The 22,333-nt window shown below is 39.9% G+C and overlaps 1 protein-coding gene across 1 annotated transcript in view; it reads left to right on the top strand.

Moving 5' to 3' along the window:
• Positions 1-22,333, top strand: part of adss1 (adenylosuccinate synthase 1) — a 65,877-nt gene that overhangs the window by 11,802 nt on the left and 31,742 nt on the right. The window contains exons 3-7 of the mRNA XM_078562501.1: positions 4,177-4,239; positions 15,695-15,745; positions 15,948-16,014; positions 16,703-16,810; positions 20,291-20,372. Of these exons, the coding sequence (XP_078418627.1) occupies positions 4,177-4,239; positions 15,695-15,745; positions 15,948-16,014; positions 16,703-16,810; positions 20,291-20,372 (371 nt within the window). The remainder of the gene's footprint in view (positions 1-4,176; positions 4,240-15,694; positions 15,746-15,947; positions 16,015-16,702; positions 16,811-20,290; positions 20,373-22,333) is intronic.

Consider the following 22,333-nt stretch of genomic DNA (forward strand, 5'->3'; position numbering starts at 1 on the left):
AACAGCACCTCATCTTCCGACTAGGCACTTTACAGCCTTCCGGGCTGAATATTGAATTCAACAACTTTAGATCTTAAACTCCCCCTACCCCCATCCCCACCCCGTTTCCTCCCCCTCCCTTTTTGTTTTTTTTTGTTTTAAATAATTTATATAGATTTTTCTTTTCCCACCTATTTCCATTATTTTTAAATCTACAACTATTACCTTGTCAATCTTTCCACCCCACCCCCACTAGAGCTGTACCTTGAGTGTCCTGCCATCCATTCTTAATTAGCACTTTTCTTAGATAATATCACCACCTTCAACACCTCTTTGATCCCTTTGTCTGTGACATCTTTTGATTATCTGCTCCTATCACTGCTTGCTTGTCCCTACAACCACCCCACCCTCAACTCCTCTCCCCCCGCCCCCCACCTTAAACCAGCTTATATTTCACCCCTCTCCTAACTATACTCCAGTTCTGTTGAAGGGTCGTGTGGACCCGAAACGTCGACTCTTTTCTTCTCCACCGATGCTGCCAGACCTGCTGAGTTTTTCCAGGTAATTCTGTTTTTGTTTTGGATTTCCAGCATCCGCAGTAGTTTTTTGTTTTTATTAAGCTTTGGTGATTGGTTGCTGAATAAGAAATTTTTTGCCTCTATCCTCTGAGAGAAAAAGCAGCATCCTGCTGCTAACAATTTCAGTCACAAAATGACAGAAGGACGTTGTGAAATCTCAGGTTTTGACTACCTGCCGCTTTTCTTCGGAGGCAGAACCATATCAGCAATGGGAAAATGAAATCCGGATGTGGACATGGGTTACTTTGTTACCTTGAAAGAAGCAAGATATGGCTTTGGCTTTGTCATTGCCAGCAAAAAGTATCTTCAGAATTGAATGTGGATGACCTGGATACAAAAATAATGATTTGTTGGAAGCATGGTCAACCTTTGATAGCTTTAAGAAAACAGATGATCAGTCCAAGGAGGAATATGTTATGAACTTTGACAAGTCATATAAGTGACTGAAAAGTTTGACCTTGAAATTCTGGAGTCTGTATTAGCATTTAAGTTACTGGATTGTGCATGTGTTTCTCATGTCAATAGACTTTTGGTATTGATGGGGATTCAATTCCATGGCAAAGACTTGCTGTTAGACTAAATGACTGCTGCCATGAAAACATTTTTGTATTCCTATTGAATGCAGACAACTCCACAGTAAAGTATAGAATAGGGGATTCCATGGTGGCAGAATTCAGAGGTCGACAAAATATTAAACACAGATTCCAGTACACAGATGGGGTTGCTGATAGGCAGCCTGATGATGGTTGTACTTTTAGCCAATTTGAGAGTCGAGACAAAAAGCGGGTCTGGGACGACAACTGTAGGTGCTTGAACCCGAGAAATACACGGGGAATGGTTAATTGGTTTGATTCCAGGCATCATTGCACATTAATTTCCTGCAGTGAAAGAATCATGTTTTTGAAGAAACGTATGAAATGGATACTTCGGAGGCTGAAAATGATGGTCGCTGCCATGAAGGAATTGTGTTGATCACTGGGAGTTTGAATCCTGTGATGAGTATTTTTGATGGCTGATTCATTCAACTGCGCAGTTTTAGAAAATGGTTTCACTTCCACAGCGTATAGCATGGATTGGTTTAACTGCAAGCAGGAGTGCCTTGATGAAGCAGATCGAGGAAGGTTAAGGAGTATGGAAGCTCTACCTGCTCCAGGTTTAGGGATGGTAACTCGCTAATGTCTTCCAAAAAAAGTAGTTCTCACTTGCAAGGTAGCTGGGATCAGTCTCTTCATCAGTACTGATGTGGTCTCTAGCGAGATACTTCTATTATTAAGCAGATCTTCGATTGAAGAAAGCACAGATGAAGCTAGACATGGAGAATGACAGAGCAATTGTGTTTGGGAAAACTATGGATCTACATTTTACTCGGTCAGGCCATCACTGCTTGCCATTTAAGGAAGCCAGATATTTTTCATCAAAGTTCAAGCAGTCTTGTTAACCTCAGTAGAAAAAAATGTTTGGTGGACAAAAAAGATTATTTGGAAACTGCACAGACAATTTGCACATCCAGCGCCACAAAAATTGAAAGCTCTGCTGCGAAATGCTGAAATGGTTGATAAAGAATACGACTACTTTATTGAGCAAGCCAAGGCTCAATGTGACATTTGTGTTAAATATCGAAGGACACCACCACGTCCTGTTGAGTCTGCCACTGACCAGGGAATTTAACAGTGCAGTAGCAATGGACTTTAAAAGTTTTTTTTGCTGCACTTTATAGATATGGTGACCAGATTTAGCTTATCTATAATATACGGTGAGGATAAACGGACCGTTGTCGAAAAGGTCATGGAGAAATGGGTGGGTACTGGATTAGGAACACCAGTGAAATTCCAGCTGGATAATGGTGGGGAATTTGTGAATGAGGAATTTCGGGACATGTGTGAAAATTTGAATATCATAGTTATGCATACTGTGGCTGAGGGCTGTTCAGTAATGGTTTCTGAGAGAAGAATCATGCAGTGATAGATGACATGCTACATAATATACTGGCCAATTAACCAGATTGCAAATGGTGCTCGCATGGGCAGTACATGCAAAAAAAAAACTCTGCAAACGGCTGGGGTTTACAGTCCGTACCAGTTGGTGTATGGAAGGAATCCAAAATTGTCAGTGCTATTGGATGCTTCCAGCTCTTCCAGAAGATACTAGCATTAGCTCTACTTTTCTGCTCACTTGAATGCCTTGCATGCAGGCAGGAAAGCTTTCATTAAAGCTGAGGTTTCGGAGAAAATTTGGCGAATCTTACGGCATTGATTAAGGCCATCGGGAATACAGTTTAATCACGGGGATATGGTATATAACAAAAGGAAGGACTGAAAAGAATGGAAAGGATCTGGTTAAGTTAGAGGCAGAGATAGACAAACAGATTGTACAACTTGAGAATCATACTCTTAGGGTACGTTCTTCAAGGCTAATTGGCACTGATTATAAGTTTCTGATCTGATTACAGATTCTGATCAGGACATAGAAAGCGAAGAAAATAAAAAGGGTAGAGAAAAGTACCTTAGCTGCTGCAACAGTGGCATTAGTAGAAGTAGTAGAAATGGGGGTCTACTTATCCAATATACTGATGGAAATACTATACAAGGGGCAATCTGAGAAAAGTTTACCCATAGAATGCTATATTGATAACCAGTCTCTTTGGGACAATGTTCACTCGATGAAAAGTGTCACTGAGAAAAGTCTAAGAGTAGATCTAGCTGCATAAAAGAAATGTTAAAAAGAGATCGCCAAGATACAATGGATTGATGCAAGTCACCAGTTACCAGACTGCTTTACAAAAAGGAATGTCTGCTCCAAGAAATTACTAGATGTAGTAGAAGAGGGGTGTCTTCTGTTATAATGACGAAATAGAAAACTGGCATTTTTGTTTTTGTATGTATGGTAAAGATTTTTTTTGTTTATAGGGGAAATGTGGGATCTATTAATGGTTATTATAACATATTGTGAAACTTAGAAGTTGGAAAATGCTTGATTTTGTTTCCTTCTTGTTTAATTTGAAAAATTGTTTTTGAATTTTCAAAAGTTTTAATTTGAATGTAAAGAGGGGAATCTTTCAATGTCTTATTAATCCCATTAAAGTCCAATGGCAATCACTTGGCTAAATGGTAATTACATTGTAAAGGTTTAATGACAATTGCATTGTTAAGACAATTACATTATTAAATAGGACTTGGTCTACTGTTAGTTTGTTCCCTTTTTGTTAATTGGTTATTTTAAGAGTATAAATAGGGACAGCTGGCATAATGAGGGGAGGAGGAATTGGGTGTTACTTTGCTATGCTGTCTTGGAAATAAACCTGTTTTAAGGTATGGGCTATCTTCAGACTCATTCTTCCTCAACATACAATTAGTGGAACTAACATGGAGCCTGTAAAACTGTTGGATGTCACAAGCAGAGTGGGGGAAACTTGTTTTCTGAAAACTCTCAAAACTTTAACAGCCAGTAAATTTTACAAGAAAATAATGCCTGATATTCATTCAGCAGTAAGAGATGTTGCCTCTGTAGGCAAGCATGTTTTAGGGTATTGATGCTCACCTGAACTTCAGATTTTTCTTTTAAGAATTTTAAAACTATTACTAATTACCATATCCTAATGCATACTTTTTTTCTACTTTAGGGAATGGTGTTGTAATACATTTGCCTGGCTTGTTTGAAGAAGCTGATAAAAATGAAAGGAAAGGTATACTGGTTCAGTTTTTACTGGTTCAGTTTTTGAATATTGTGTTTGTTGAAATTAGTACATAACATTTAATAATTTTTGGATGTTTATGATATCAATGGATATCATTCTATTTTTCCTCCTCTTCCTCATACAACTTTAATTGTCCTCCTGTTTGTTACTTTTCTTGTACCTCCCCAGCTGATAAAGCAGTTAGGCAACCTATCCCAGGAAAACACCTGGAGTATTCTCTTAACTGTCAACATAATGTTTTTTAAGAGCAGTGTAAGGTCACTGGAATCATAGAATGATATAGCACAGAAGAAAACCTGAGCCTGTGTCAGATTTTTGGAAGAGGTATACAGTTAGTCTTTCAGCTTTATAACTGCTGAGATCAAGAGATGCCTGCGAAGAAATAACACCCACATTGCAGTTATACCAAGGGGTTTAACATCCATAGTTCAGCCTTTGGATGTGTGCCTCAACAAGCCATTCAAGGATCATGTTTGGGTTGAATGGAATAGGTGGATGGTTGATGAAAAAAAAACCTTTACAAAGAGTGGCAATATGTTCTTTCCCTTTGCCCTGCAGAACTTTCAAGTATTTATCCAAGTCCCTTTTTGAAGGTTGCTTATTAAATCTGCTTCCACCATCCTTTTGGGCATTGCATTCCAGATCATAACTACTTGCTGCATAAAGAAAACCTTATTTTGTCTGTCAAAACTGTTCATGATTTTGAACATTTCTATAAAATCTCTTAACGTTCTCTGCTCTGAGGAGAACACAAGTTTTCAGTTTTCCCACATAATTGAAGACCTTCATCCCTGGTACCATTCTAGTAAATCTCTTCGCCTTCACCAAGACCTTCATATTCTTAAAAATGTGGTATCCAGAATTGGACAGAGTACTCTAGCTGTGGCCAAACCAATTTACAAATCAGTTTACAAAGGGTTAACAAAACTTCCTTACCTTTTTAATAACTCCATTTATAAGGACCTGATTGTCTTTTTATTTTAAACTATCTTCTCAACTTGCCCTGCTAATTTCAAAGATTTGTGTACATATACCACTAGGTTTCCCTGTTCCTGCACCAACTTTAAAATTATACCATTTAGTCTATGTTGCACCAGGACAAATGCAAGAATGCCAAATTTCAAACGATCACAACAGGATGCCACCAGAGAGAAGGAGTGCTGATTGATGGCAAGTAGACTCTGGCTGAGGTGTTGCTATGGAGAAAGCAACTGGGGTAATCAATTTAAGATAATCAGTCAAGCTTGTCATGTGGCTCAGTTATGCTCACTAAAAGTGACATACATTCAAATGCAGAGACCTGATCTCTGCAAACAAAAGGAATATATTTAAGCCTCATGCCTTTTTTTTTAAAACTACCCTGAAGCATAGTCAGTCTGATTCCCTGTTGCTTTCTCCATGGCAACGCCTCAGTCAGAGTCAACATGCCAACCAATCGGCACCCATTTGCTCCTGTGGTACAAATTGTTGCAATCGTTTGAATTTTGGCATTCCTGCATTTTGCCTGAAGAGTGTTAGATGATAAACATCAGAAACATGCCTCTCTTTTCAGCAATATTCAAGTTCTGTACTGCAACGTGACCATTTAGTTGAAAGTGCCTCTCATTCTTCTTACTGAAAGGTATCACTGCACACTGCAAATCTTAATTTGATGTTCTACCCTGTAAATCCAAGTCCAGGTCATTAATATACAAAGAGCAGCAATGGCCTTAATACCCATCCCTTGGGAGCGTCAATGAATACCTCCATTCAGTCTGAAAAACAACTGTTTACCATTACTTTCTGCTTTCTGTCTCTTAGCTAGTTTTATATCCATACTGTTGGTGCCCTTTTTTTAATCACATGGGTTTCAATTATCCAATCAAGTATATTACCATAGATCTGTGGCATAAGTAGACTTTGAAGCTTCCAAAAGTGATGTTTGATTTATGTGCCAAGTATAAAATGTGAACTGCTGGTGTGGTTGTGGATAGTTGCCATTTTGAAATGTCATTTAAAAAATGCATAGCACCAGTAATCCATATTGAATTAATGTGTAATGGCCTATTGAATGAATTAATTGTATAAAGATACCTTTAACCACAAACAAAGCATTTTAAAACCATCAATTTCATTATTTGCACCAGATGCTGAAGTGTGTTCAGTGAATTCATTGAGTCACTTTGGCTTTGTCATCATCATAAGGTCCCACTCTGGATCAGGTGTGACACTTACTTTCAGAATCATCCCTCCACAGCAAATCATCTTCTCCACGTCAATTGAATTGGATGTTTGCATTTTTTGAACAGATGGCACTTGGTGTACAAATCCCTCCACGGCAAAATCTTCTCTCCATCCATTGTTCAAAAAAAAATGTGGACTATCCAATTCAATCTGTTGACGCAGTACACTAATAGCATTCCATGATCTGATAATGAAGCCACACAAAATATCAAGCAAGGCAGTGCAGATATCTCCATTCTTTGTAAAGGGTTTTTTTCATCAACCATCCACCTATTCCATTCAACCCAAACATGATCCTTGAATGCAAAGATAAAAACAAAAAGCTAAAAGCTACTGCGGATGCTGGAAATCCAAAACAAAATAAAAACAGAATTACCTGGAAAAACTCATCAAGTCTGGCAGCATCGGCGGAGAAGAAATCAGTCAACGTTTCGAGCCCTCATGGCTCTTCGGCAGAACCAGTTCTGCCGAAGAGCCATGAGGGCTCGAAACGTTGACTGATTTCTTCTCCGCCGATGCTGCCAGACTTGATGATCCTTGAATGGCTTGTTGAGGCACACATCCTCATAGTTGAACTATGGATGTTAAACCCCTTGGTATAACTGCAATGTGGGTATTATTTCTTCGCAGGCAACTCTTGATCTCAGCAGTTATATGAGATCTGAACATGCCTTACACTAAAGCTGCATTCTTTACAAAGGCCACTGGGTCACCTATTCCACATATTATTGATCCATAACTTCACTCCATCCAATCATTGTCAAGGATATGCACAAAAACTCCTGTGGGGAACGTAATGTTTGGCATGGTTTTACACTTCAAAATTACCATAGGCTTTAATTTTGTTCCACCAGCCATCTAGGTGAGGACCTCCATGATCTTATCTTCTCATGTCCTGTCACTTTTACCAGAATTGTTTTTGAACTTTTCCACTTCACAATTTGGTTGCTGGGCATATCAAAATTCATGGGCATTTCATCCATGTTGCTGATCTGACTTAATGGGTACTTGTGTTTTTGCTGCTAGCTGATGACGAACCTGTGGAAACTGGTAAATTTGGCATTGAGATCTTTTGGTCGACTTGTACACCCAAGTATATGCACAAGCATGATTTTTGGCACCAAAAAAAAGTCGTCATCTACACCAGGTTGACTTATGCACCACAATCTACAGTTTGTGATACTTTATCCAGTGCCATTGAAAAAGTCCAAAATACACACAATCAATCACAATACCCTCACCAACCCTCAGTTACTTCATTAAAGAAGCAGCTTAGTGCTGATTCTCATTTTGTAGCCCATACTTTTTCAGTTCCATTTCATTTTGCCCTGAATTATTGTTTCTAAAAGTTTTTGTACATTTATGACAGTTAGACTGACTGGCCTGTAGGTGTTGCCATCTCCCCTTTTAATAGGGCTTCAATGTTTACAATCCTCCATTCCTCTGGCATCACTTCCATATTTAGCAAGATTGTGGCTTAAAGCTCCTCAATTTCCACCCTTCCCTCAGCAACCTAGGATGCATCCCATCTGGTCAAGGTAATTTTTCTACTTCGAACACTAACAATCTCTATTATCTCTTCTTTTATCTACTTCTATTCTATCCAATATCTCTACTACTTCCTCCTTTACTATAACATTGATAGGAACTCCTTTCCTCATGATAATAGATGCAGCTACACCCTCTGCCTCCACAAGATGATCTCTTTTACAGTCAATAATCAGCCCTACCCTTCATATGACTACCCTTTTTATTATTTATATATTCATAAAGTACTTTCAATTTTTTTGTTAGTTTCTAATCTCTTCTCATACTATTCTTGCCCCTCTTTTTTCCTTTTACAATTCTCCTGTGTACTCTCTGTATTGTCTTGATTTGCTACTTTATTTAGAACTTAATATTTGTCATGAGCCTCCATTTTGTTTCGCTTTAATCTATACATCTTTAGTCATCCAGGGAGATCCAGCTCTGGATGCCCTTTCATTTACCCCTTGTAGGAATGTGTCTAGGCTGTACCTGGCCTATCTTCTCTTGGAAGGCTCCCATTGTTAAATTACTATTTTGCCTGCCAATCATTGATTCCATTCTATCTGAGCCAAATCCCTTTTTAAACTGACTGAAATTAGCCCTGCTCCAATTATATTTTACTGAATGTTCTTTATCCTTTTTTTCTATAGCCATTCTAAACCAGAAGGTATTATGATCACTGTTCCGTAAGTCATCCCCACCCCCCACTGCCACTCCCCTTCCACCCTACTGAAATGTGTGCCACATTGACCACTTCATTCCCCAGGGCTCAAAGGGTTCTATGTTGTACCATTTTATAGCTGATATTACTCATCATGTTGTTGTGGAAAGAGGAGATCACATTGAATAGCTTTGGTGGACATCCAATTTTCTCCAGCAGCTTAAATAGACCGCTTCTGCTCACATGGTCGAATGCCTCGGGTGAGATTGATGAAGGTAATAGATAGTGGTCTCCTTTGTTCTTGGTATTTCTCATGCAGCTGCCGGACTGAGAAGATTATGTCTAGATCTTCAAGTTCAGAACCCTACTAGGATTTGCGTTCACCCAAGATCTGCAACCTGACAAGAGCGACACAGGCAACTACTTTTCCCACAATGCTTAACAGGGAGATACTTTGATAGTTGTTGCAATCACTGCGGTTGCCCTTGTTTTTGTACAGGGTCACAATCTTTGCATCACGCACATCCTGGGGTACTGGCCCCTCCCTCCATCAGAGACAGAGAAATAGTGCAGATGCTGCAGGAGTGCCGGTTTCCCGTGCTGTTTGAGTTCAGATGGATAGCATCAGCAACTGGAGCTTTGTCCATGGCAAGTGAGTCAATAGCTTTGCTAAGCTCCTCCACTGTTGGTTCAATGTCCAGCTCTGCCATGACAGATAGGTTTTCTATGGTGTCTAGAGCTTCCTCGGTGGCAGTGTTCTCTTTTGAGTACAACTCAAGTAGGGAAGTCCTTCATTATTAATACTCTATTGTCCTTGCAAATTTTCTCCTCTAACTCCTTTTTAATCATTCGTGGGATGTGGGTGTCGCTAGCTAGGTCAGCACTTATTGCCCTCCCCAAATTGCTCTTGAGAAGGTGGAGATGAGCTGCCGCCTTGAACCGCTGTAGTCCATGTGGTGTAGGTACACCCACAGTGCTGTTAGGAAGGGAGTTCCAGGATTTTGACCCAGCAACAGTGAAGGAATGGCGATATATTTCCAAGAGAGAATGGTGAGTGGCTTGAAGGGGAACTTCCAGGTCGTGGTGTTCCCATGTATCTGCTGCCTTTGTCCTTCTAGACACTAGTCATAGTGGGCTTGGAGGGTGCTGTCCAAGAAGAAGGTGAGTTCCTGCAGTGCATCTTGTAGATGGTACACATTGCTGCCACAGTGTGTCGGTGGTTGAGGGAGTGAATGTTTGTGGATGGGGTGCCAATCAGATTGACTGCTTTGTCCTGGATGGTGTCAAGCTACTTGAGTGTTGTTGGAGCTGCACTCATCCAGGCCAATCTTGTGGCCTATAGTATACATCCAATAGCAAAATAGTTCCTCCATTGTACCGTAATTCGAACCAAATTTATTCTTTGGCCACCCGTCCCCACCCCAACTACATTTTTTTCCACTGCCATATTTGTCTCTTTGATCAATACTGTTGCTATTTCCCCTCCATTTTTCCTATCCTATCTTTCCTAAGCACATTGTAGCCAGGAATATTAAGTTCCCAGTCTTCCCCTCCTTTGTGCTAGGTTTCTCTTATTGCCAGTCTATCATAGTCCCACATTACATTTACTTGCATGTCAGGAAGATATAATAATTTTCATAATGTTATTGGAATTTTTTGTAAAGCAGAGTAACAGTGGAGTCTGTGTGTGTGTGTGACGTAACTGAATTAAAGACAGCTGATCTGAAGGCTTTGATGGATCAGAAGATAAGCTAGGTTTGAAATGTTTACTAGATAAACATGATGGAAGTTTTAGAATGTGAGATGTAACAGGAACATTTGCATTTTTAAATAAACCAGAGTAGCTTGAATTCAAAACAGGGGGTGAAATGTTTCACTGAGCCAGGAGAAGTTAAGAAACAGTGTGTTTATTTTTTCCCAAAGAGCACCAATTTTACCAGTAATATGATAGTTTTATTATTAGAGAAGTAAGTTTTATTATTATAGAAGTAATCCAAAGACATTGAATGCAAATTCCCATTTTGTTTCACGAAGGGGAAAATATGTATAAAGAAGAGAAGGCTATGCGTGAGGGCAAGCATTTTAAGATCTAGTAAGTGTGAAAAGCCTCCAACCTCTGTGCCCACACTGTTGTCTGCAAGAACTACTGAAGTTAAGACAGCTCACTTTGAATTCAACTGTTCAGGGTGTCGTGTTACTTTGCCTGGGTCTTTTTAAATCTGTGTTTTACTGTTGCCTTAATGGAGGTGTAAGTGGGAGTTAAGATTAACTAGGGGAGCTAGGCGTTTTCATAGTAGTAATTTGTAAAGCTATGTATGCGCTTAAAATCATTTTTTTCTTTTTTTATTAACAGAAGGTTTAATTTAGTTTTGTAAGAAGCCTCTAGCCTCGGTGGCTGCCTTTTTGCTGAATTCAAAGCCCGCATCTCGAAATAAGTACAAATTGCATTTTGTTATACCAACCTGCCCAAATCCCAGAGGGAAACTTGAAGCAGCTGCCACAACAAAATTGCAATTTGTACTTATTTCGAGATGCGGGCTTTCAGTTCAGTAAAAAGGTCACCAAGGCTGAGGTTTCTTACAAAACTAAATTAAACCATTATTAATTTAAAAAAATGGATTTTAAGCACATACATAGGTTTACAAATTACTACTATGAAAACTCCTAGCTCCCCTAGTTAATCTTAACTCCCAGCTACACCTCCATTAAAACACAGATTTAAAAAGACCCAGGCAAAGTAACACGATACCTGAACAGTTGAATTCAAGGTGAGTTTTCTTAACTTCAGTTCTTGCAGACAGCAGTTTGGGCACAGAGGCTGGAGGCTTTTCACACTTGTTAGATCTTAAAATGTTTGCCGTTGCACACAGCCTTCTCTCCTTTATACATGTTTTTCCCTTAGTGAAATATATGGGAATTTGCATTCAATGTCTTTGGACTTTACCTCTCTAATAATAAAAATCTATCATAGTACCAATTTTACCTGTAGTCTTTGGGAAAAATAAACACACTGGGCAGAATTTTGCCTTTGATGGGTGGGCGGGCCCCACCGGCTCGGCTGCGGGCAGGCAGCCGATTGCCACTGCCGAAACGGGCCCCGCCGCCATTTTAAGTGGGCGGGCCGCCCAACAGGAAGCGTTATGCACTTCCTGTGTGGGCAGGGGGGATTCCCCAACAGTGAGTGTGCTCTTTCGCGCATGCGCGCAGCGCACATCTCCCTGAGACTTAAGTGCTGCATCAGGGAGATAAGTTTAAAAATAGAAAAATAAAAAAATTATTAACATGTCCCCCTCATGTGACAATGTCACACGATATGGGACATGTTGGTAAATATCACAGAAACTTTAGTTTTTTGAAAGTTTTTTAAAACTGACATGAAGCCTCATCCCGTCGGTGGATGAGGCTTCATGTTTTTTCAGAAGCCCGCTGGGGCTCCTGGCCTGCCCACCAGCCTTAAGCTTGGGCGGGCAGGGCCTTTAATTGATTTAACTACCCTGTCAATGGCCTCAATTGGCCATTGACAGGTCGGCAGGCGGACAGCTGATCGCACTGTCCCCCCGCCTTCCTGAATATTTAAATGGGGCGGGATGACGTCGGGTGTTCGCCCCAATGTCATCCTGTGTCGGCGAGCGGGCCCCGCCCCCAGCTCACCAATGGAAAAATTCAGCCCACTGTTTCTTAACTTCTCCTAGCTCGATGAAACATTTCACCCCTTCTTTTGAATTCAAGCTAGTTTGGTTTATTTAAAATGCAAGTGTTCCTGTTACACCTCACATTCTAAAACTTCACCCATGTTTACCTAGTTAAGATTTCAAATCTAGCTTATGTTATACATCGAAGCCTTCAGATCAGCTGTCTTTAATTCAATTAAGACACACACACACACACACAGACACAATTACTCTACAATAAATTCCAATAACATTATGAAAATTATTATATCTTCCTGACATTGCATTTCACCTACCTGATTTACAGAAATGCATCTTGGAATGCCTCATATTTATCACCCATATCTGATAACTCCTATTTTTGAACTTTTTGTACTCTAATGTTGCTTCTCTCCAGTCTTATGTACATTGTTTCTCCTTTCCATTACTTTATTCTGGTGCCCCTCCCTCTGCCAGATTAGTTTAAACTCTTCCCCTCCAGGGAGTTGTCCCATTTGTTTTCCCTACCCCTCTTTTGGACACACTCGCACAAGAGAAACCGACCTTAAAAAGGGCCTTTCAGCCCCCTTACTTTATCCATCCAAGATAATCCTAAAGCCTGTTACAAATATGAAGTTTGAAATTATGTTTTGAGATTGCCTCTTTAATTTATGATAAAATAGGGAAAATGAAGGACCTTATTGTAGTCTGCCCTGAATTCTGCCCGACAACAAGCTTGGGTGGTGTGGTTGTTATGGGGTCAAGAGGAGCCCAAGACAAGAGATTTGCTGAGAAGGTGCAAAATGTTCACATCTGTGGACAATGGCGAGAGCATCTGTGCTGACTGGGTAGACTGTTAGTCAAGCTGTTAGGAATGTCAGCTCTTATAAATGGTTATACTTTAAATTGTCTATTTAATTCCAAGATAGAATGGATCTGGGGGTTTGAGGATAGCTAATTAACTTTCCTACCTGGATACAAGGTCCATGTGATTAATGTTACCACAAAGATGAGCTTTGGGAGAAGTGGAGTCCATAGAAAGCCATAGTAGTATTGGCATACAGGTGTTTCTAAGATATCACTAAACCTGTCAAAACAAGCCAGCCTGCGAGAACCTGAGAGCAAGGCAGCCATCCTGAAACTGAAGCAGAGAAAATGCTGACTCTACTATTCACCACACAATGTGGGTGAGAATTCACATTTCGATTGAAAAGGTCAAGTTCATGAGGATTTAAACGAGGCTGGAAGATACACCTAGCTTTGGCTAGGGGTTGGAATCTCCAGGCTAACCCTCATGGTGAAAAGTGAGTTCAGGGATTAGAAGTTACTTGGGTGATGACTTGTAAAAAGATATCTGACTTTTATCGGTCTTTACAGGGATCATAAGCCCCTCTGATCACTACATCGGGCTTTAAAATGACTGCAGGAATTTTGTGTTCTTTACCATACCCAGATCTCCATCGCATGTGTTGATCAGCCTTTGTACAAAGTAGAACTTGTTGACTTCCTGCAAAGATTTCCATCATTCTATTTTTTCCTCCTTGCAATAGGATTTGTATTTTTTTTGCTTCACCCAGGACATTATGTCTGCTGTTGTGTGAAAATATTGAGAGTCATAATACCTAATTGCAACATGGCCAAATGAAACAGGTACAATGTACCAACTGGTCTTATCCTGCCCATCATTTTTGTATGTTTTGTATTAGTCATAAATTTGCTTTTCACTAACACCAACTTGCATCCTTTGCCCTACTCAAATGGTTTAGTATGAAGTAGTGTTCTGAATTTATCTTTTAGATACCACTCACTGGAGCCAATTTACATCCTGCAGGCAGGTGCCCAACACGATCGGGCATAAAATCACACGAGAAGACATCAGGCGAGCGTCCTGATGTCAACCTGCGCTCGCATAATATTTCATTTGGTGGGCACGTGCAAAATTCTGAAGCGTGCCCACTGACAATAGGGCAATTAAGCCCATTAACAGTGTCTAGTGTTTGCATTGCTTTAAAAGAGCTGACTCTTGGGATGATACCACCATGAGGAAACAATTCTATGTAAGTCAAATTTAGAGGATGGAGACAATTAAAGTGGTGTCACAAGGAAGGGGTCAAGAATTTTGAAAGCTTCTCGAGATCACTAAAATACAACCCAGCCTACCAGCAACTTTTCCAAAGGCTGAAGGGGCATGCGAGTAACAACTAGCAAGCCAGAATGAAGAGAAAGGAACTCGTAAATGTAGCCCAACATTTGGCCGCCTCTTTCACCGCTGAAGTTGAGGTGGTGCTCATCAGATGTTTGCAAGGACAGGTGTCAATACCATTCCATTGAGGACTGGAACATACCTGTAAGAAGGCACATCAAATTTCAGGTCACCACTGAGCATTACTGTCCCTGCACATGTGTAAGCTGTGGCACACTGTAGCTGTTGGTGCCCTGCAGCAAATGGCAGCTGCTCATTATCTGTCTCTCTGTTGATCCTGATGCTGAGAAGGCAGATTACCACAGCCATTTCCAGGTTGGCTTACCAGGCCCCATAGAAAATTTTCAGGAATTGGTCCAGCTCTCAACTGAGGTAATGCAGCGAATCTGCTGCATGAGCCAGCAGCTTGTTCCATAGGATGGCCATTATCTTGGAAAAGAACCGCCTGTGGACACCTAACTTCGTTCTACACTTATGTAGCTTAAACACATGACCTCAGCAGGTACCTTTAACTCTCCAGTCATTTATAAGTGAAGCTCAAGGTCCAATATCTGATGGGCTTCCGGTGTACTTGTTCTAGCACCGGGATTGCTCTTGGCTATTGAGTCAGGAAACGGTTTTGTATGATTTCAACAAATCATTCAGTTTATGTTATCTTCAACGTTAGATATCTCGTCTCATATTCAAGCAAGTTAATTCTTGATAAATTAGACTCCCAAATTAAACAGACTGTTTCAGATGCCATAGTAATTTATTTCCAGCATGTTTTATCGTATGGAACTAATTGACCTGGCAGCCTATAACAGGCATCAATCATGAGTTAATGGCCATGAGGATCCAGATCAGAAATTGGACTAATTCCCTTCCTATTTCTTAACTTTATCCATATAGATTTTGTCTTAATGTTGTAGTCTGTGTTCTAGAACTATAATAGAACTAACCCCTCTTCATCCTGCCTATCTCTAAAACATTATGACCAGGACTGAGTTCCCACTCTGTCCAAACTTAAACCTGCCTCTTGTTATGACCATGAAAGTCCTTGGAGCTGCTCTTGCTCGGCTGGTTTTAATTCAGCAGAGGAGGAGCTGCTCTGGGCAATTTACCAACCTATAATCTTATGAATGCATCTAATTCTCCAATTTTGTTTTGATCTCCTTTGCTCATATACATTTTTATTAGGATTAAAAGAATGGGAGAAGAGGCTGATCATTTCAGACAGAGCACACTTGGGTGAGTAATTGATGGTAAAGCTGTTCAGCAACATTTTAAAATTTGGTTTGTTGAAAGTGTCAAACTTTGAATTTCTTGCTAAGAATTGGTGCATTTTTGGGGGTAGGGGGGTAATGTTTTCTCTTGCATTGCATTTTCTATTTTTCTTAAATTGAATGTGATATATATTTTGAACTGCGCTTTCTTCTATTTAATTTGACAGTGTTTGATTTTCATCAAGCTGTTGATGGACTTCAAGAAATCCAGCGTCAAGAGCAAGAGGGAAAAAAGTAAATATGCTCGCCAGTGTAAAATGTGTGCTGCAACAAAGTTAGAAGAACTTGAGTATGGTACTAAAAGTCTTGCCTGTACTGCATTTACTTTATAGAATTGATTCCGACAATAACAGCATGATCAGAACCAACCTGGTGATTATAATGATAGCAGTGCTGTGAGATATTAGATTCCTTTGAGAGGGGGCTTTCCTACATGTTCGTGACCACCAGTTATTTCCAACACGAGTATAGGGCGTGGACGTGAGCAACATTAAGATAACATCTGATTGTAATTCTGATGTAACCACAGGCCAGCAAGCAGCAATGTGTTTTTACAATATTGGTCTGTGTAGGCTTTTTCTTAACTTCAGGAAAGATCAGTGTCCTGATTAGCAATGGTGAAAATGTATCCTTAACTGCACGTACACAGTGTAAATGGAGCAGCTTTGGCAGCAAGGTAACTGCATCACATTACAGAATAGCTTCCAGTGTGAGGTATCCAATTGATATCACTTGGAAAGAGAACAAATGTGCAGTTACTTTTGCTACATTTATCTTTAAACATTTTCTTTGTAAAATTTTCCTTTGTCAAGCTATTTTTAGTGACATGAGAAGATATGTATTGCTGTATTTTTGTTTTAAAACCAGTAAAGACTGGGTTTCTTTCTTATGCTACTTTAATGTACTGTATTTGTTTTTCTAGTATTGGCACTACAAAGAAAGGGATAGGACCAACATACTCTTCTAAAGCAGCACGAACTGGTCTCAGAGTCTGTGACCTTTTGGCTAACTTCAGCAACTTTAGTTCCAGGTAACGGTGCAAAAACAGTGGTAAACATCCATTCACCATGGTACTGAAGTTAGCTTATGTACAATGTGTTGACCAACTTGGAGATGACATCAAGTAGCGATGGAATGAACTTAAGCCACACTTGTGCACTTCCATACATGATTACAGGGTCACAGTCAGGTTGCCAAGGATCACCAAGTGTTGCTGAATATGCAAAAAGGAGCAGATAAATATTTTAAAGTGGAAAATTAATGTTAACAAAATAAAATATTTTACAGTTCCAAATTCACACAGTATTTTCAGACCTGCTAAACTGTCAGTTGTCTGAAAGTACTTACTACGTGTGAAATGTTGACCCATTATTTTTTTTAAAAATGGTCTACACTGGTGTGAGGTATGGGAACCATTTGGTTCATAATGATGTAACAGCAAATAATGTAAATTATTTTCAAATACAAATTTACTTCAAACCTATCCTTTAATCATCATTGAAACTAAAAGAGGTCACAGTGGGGCAGTGGCAATTAAAATGAATTGATTGGACTTACCGCTCCATTCCTACGATAATCGTGCTAGTTGCCATTTGATCTCCAAACATAATTTGTGACTGAAGTAGCTACCTGAAGCAGACACTCCTGCAGACACTCATTATAGGGAGCTATGTTGTTTCATGATTGGTAGATTTCCTATGGACTTTTGAACATGGAGATCGTGTAAGACAAAAAAGACAGAAGCAATCTGATTAAGCTATCAGAGTTATCATAGGCGCCATATTTGTGTTCAATGCTTCAGATGGAAGAACAGTTAAGACTAAGAAGAGTAGCAGCAACAGCCAGGGCAAGCAGACTAGAAGACAGCAAGTGAAGGAGCTGTTTGTTAAAGTCCTTAACTAGTCCAAAGGGCCTATAAGCCAAGAGTCAGTTTTCTGAATCGGGAAGCTGCATTACATCAGGCAGGCTGTCGCTGATCTATGCAGCCCTCTCAAACTGGGCCAGGATTCCATGTTTTGCCAGTGACTGTAAGGTCATTACTTCCCTTAACATTTTGCACCCTGGTTATTTCTCTGCTGTTACGTGGGACATTACTTTCATCTCCCAGTTCAGAATGCGCAACTGCATTAACTGGACATCATTGCATTCATTGGCAGGGCCAATGGATGAACCAGCTCTCCATGGGTGTTTAATCAGCAAGATGGGTAAACTCTGGGATTTGCCGTAGTGGTTATCTTTCATTATGTCCAGGGCCTCAGAATGTACTCATATAGCCACCAAGGGACCAAAAAATGAAGCAGCATCTTTTGTCAACAGAAAGCACCATCACTTTGTCCAAATGCTGTATGATCACATTAGGAGAATCATGCAACTCTGCTAGTTTCTCAGCCAATTTTCTGCCCATGCTGCTACATGTCTTTATATATCATATGACTGAATTTTTCTAGCAAGCATCTGGTGAGCCACCTTAGCTATGTCTCCTGAAAATCCATGCACAAATTTTAAATTTGTTTTCATGAGGTAAACAATATTAGCAAGGCTACATTTCTTGCATATTCATGGTTGCCATAAGAAAGTGATGGTGGGCTTTCCACTTCAACTGCTGCACTTATTGGAGTGATGTTCCCTCTATAATGGTGTTAGGCAGAGAATTTCAGGGCATTGATTCAGTCACAGTGAAAGAATGATTGACTGACACCGAGCCAGGAGTTAGCGCAAATAGATGTTGTTTAGAGTGGATAAGGGCTGTATTCTAGGATTCCAGCTGCACCAACTTTTATACTTTTTGTATCTAAATCCAAATCATCTATTTATCCCAAGAGCACAATCTTAAAATTAGGCGTTTATGCGAAAATAGGACATCTGTTAAAAAACAAACTGGATTCAAATACTTTGGAAGACAGGTTAGCAACATGGACAAGCAGGTGAAAATTAATGAATGTGTCAAGTAATATACTTTTGGGATAAAAAATTAGGAATGGAATCATACTCCCAATGGAAAGATGTTAGTGTGAATAAACAAAGAATCCATGAGGTTCAAATACATTCTGAAAAGTGTGCATACAGCAATGAAACATGCCTACAGCATTTTGGGTTTTATAATTGGGGGTACAGGCTTAAAAAACAATAGATTTATACTAAACATTAGCTAGGCCATAGTTAGAGAACAATGTGCAGTTGGGGAACTATGGGTGTTCCATTATAGAATGGCATTAAATGACAGAATGCACACAACATAGATTCACGAGGATGATGCCAGGGATGGGAAGCTATAGTTATGAGGGTGCACTTCAGATACTGGAACTTTCTGCTGAAGTAGTAAAGGCTAAGTATAAATTTAATGAACGTTTCTAAAATTCAGATATTTTTATAGTGAACTGAAAAAGACCATTTGATAACCTGTCTTCCTGGAGTCTTTCAGAGTTCACTTTGTCATTTAACAAATGTCCTGTTTTTAGGTCAGCTAATTTTAAGATTGTGTGGCTCTGGTTGAACAGTTAGTGATGAGAAATTATCAACTTAGTGATAATTTTAAGAGAGTTAAAAGAAAAGTTAAGAGAAATTTCTTGACCCAGGGTTATTGGAGCTTGAAATGCTTTGCTATAGGCAGTGGTTGTGGCAGAGTCCATTGCATCCTTCGAAGGAAAATTGGGTAAATGTTGGAAGCAGAAGGTGATAGAGCAGTACAGGGGGGAGAATTTCCCCCCCTGTTGGGGTTGTGCGGGGGCGTGCACAGACCCCATGAGGTCTGCGCCACCATTTTACGTGGGCGGGACAATTAATGCCTGCCCAGCATGACATCCTCCCTGTGTGGTGGGGGGGGTTCCCTGAGTCGGGGCCTGCACTCTTTCTCGCATGTGTGCACAGATCTCCTTGAGGCAAAGTGCCACCTCAGGGAGATTGGTTGAAGTTATAAAAAATTTTTAAGGGTTAAAAGAAATTTTCCTGATGTCCCTTCATGTGGCATTGTCCATTACTTTCATTTAAAAATATTCCGAAAATTTTAAATCCCTCATGAAACCTCATCCCACCCATGGATGAGGTTTCATGCTTTTTCGGAAAGCCGCCTGGGTTCTTCACCTGCCCGACCAACCTTAAGGTTGGATGGGCAGGTCCATTAATCATTTCAATTACTTTTTTAATGGCCTTAATAGGCCGTTGACAGGTCGGTGGGCACGCAGCCAAGTTGGCTGCATGCCCGCCGAACTGAAAGTCTAAATGAAGCGGGGAGACGTCAGGACGCACGCCCGATGTCACTCCACGTCATTTTACGGGTCGGCGAGCGGGCCCCGTCCCTGCTCAACAACCGGAAAAAGCTGCCCAGGGAGAAGGCAGGACAGTGGGATTAGTTTTAAATTGCTCTGGTAAAGAACCAACAAGAACAGAATTGGCCAGATGACCACCTTCTGTACTATAAATGTCTATGGTTCTTTTTCAGATTATAAATAAATCCCCGTCATCAGGAACTGAAGCTAATAAAGACTTTTTATGATTCTTCAATCCTTCACAGGTTTAAGCTTCTGGCTCAACAATATCAGTCCATGTTTCCTAGTCTGAAAATAGACATCGAAGGACAACTTAAAAAATTAAAGGTAAAACGATGAAGGAGATATTTTTAAAAATCGGCATATTTCTGGCATGACTCAAAATTGCATGTGAGCGTACATTGCTGTTAGGCCATTGCATGATAAACTTTATCCTTGATATTAATTCACCTACTCGTACAGTAATTCCAAATGTTTTTTTTTCTGTAGGTGATTACAGTGTAACTATGCTTAAATAATACTCCATGTTTCCTATTAATTTCTACAAAGTTTTATGGTTATCCAGAAGGAACGTTTTTAAAAGAAAGAAAACTAGCAGTGAGACAATAATGTAAAGTATGAGGATACATACCCTCAAAATTAAACAGAATAACCTTTAGGATCTGGAATTATAAAGTATGGGTGTGCGATACTATAGAGTGCTAAAGTGCGGGCTAATCTTACACGTCACCATACTGAGTTCAGAATCTCATTCTGCGGTGGAGGAATCACTCTGAAAGCCAATTACTGGCTGCCTTTGAATACTTTCTAGTGAATGGTTCAAGGAAGAAAGGGCAGGAACCTAAGAGTAGGTTATTTCTTTTGCTGTTCCAATAATGAAATTATATAACATAAAGGGGCCCTAAAGAACTAGAAAATTTAATGCACAATGTAGAAGAAATATTTTCTTTTAACTGGAAGTGGAGGTGTTTACTTTGACAAACAGGAGTTGTTTACCTTATTGTTAGTGATCGTTTAGTTTACTGGTAGCATTCTCTATAGGTGCAGGCTTCAAATCCCATGTCAGAAAGTTCTGATGAGTTACTGGAGCTCAGGCTCTGAATATTGGGTTGATATCCAGCAGGATACTCAAATTTAATTAGTATGGGTGTCCTCCAGCATCATGAGTTGTGGGAGTGCATAAAATAGCTTCTGGGTGTCAACATAGACATCATCAATAGACACTGTTCTCTCTCCACCATGTTAGTGACCTCAAAAAAAAAACTCAACTAGATTAATCTGACATGAATGCAAACCTATGCTGGATCTGCTCAGACTAGTTCAAATGCTCAGCCATTCTGCCCCGATGATTGATTGATTGATTGATAGTTGTATCTTTTGGATTTATTGTGGACACAGCTCTATGGACCACGATCACAAAAAGTCTGGACAGATATTTGTCAGTCATTCACACTAGATTCAGTGTACCGAGTTCATAGAGATTTTTTAGAATCTTTGTGTAATACACCAAGTTACATATTCAAAGGAAATACTTTCTTGTAATTCAATCTCAGGCTGTGGTTGCTGCTTGGCATCCCAAGGTGACCTGAGAAAGTCACGGTGGGCCGCCTTCTTGGAACCTCTGCAGTCCAAATCTTCTCAGTGATACAATTAAGTAACTTGATGGGCCACTTTAGATAGCAGTTAAGAGCCAACCACTTTGTTCTGGGATTGGAATCTCATTTCAGCCAGACCAGGAAGGAATATCAGATGTTACACTGAACCAATATTAGTGAACCAGTTGCATTTCCAATGACAATTCAACAATGTCATAATCACTTTTTTCTATTAAAGGCATCTTTTTAATTACAAATTTTTAATAACTGAATTCAAATTCACAACCTGCCATAGTGAGATATGTACTGATGTTTTCTCCGATTACTAGTCCACACTACCTTCATGGGACCAATTTTCATTTTTTTTAAAGCTAGAAAACCAAGTTCCTGATGTCAGAGGAAAAGGACCTAGGTCTCCATCTTTGCCCTAAAACATATATTTCAGGGATCTCCCCAGATGAACAGAGAATGGAAACATTCTAATGGAAGGCTAATGAGGTAGTAACGAAATCAACATACTTCGTCACATTTCCATTGGCCCCTCTCCAACAAAAGCCAAAACAGCAGAAGACCCATTGAAGTTGGAGGTTGTGTCCAACCTCCTCAAGTTTAGGGATCTGAGAAGGGGTTGCCAGCAACCTCTTTGAATATCCTTATGAGGTTGCAGGGGCATCATTAGGTTTTGAGATCTTC

The sequence above is a fragment of the Cetorhinus maximus genome, chromosome 18 (genome assembly GCF_964194155.1).
Source record: "Cetorhinus maximus chromosome 18, sCetMax3.hap1.1, whole genome shotgun sequence".
NCBI classification, from domain to species: Eukaryota; Metazoa; Chordata; class Chondrichthyes; order Lamniformes; family Cetorhinidae; genus Cetorhinus; species Cetorhinus maximus.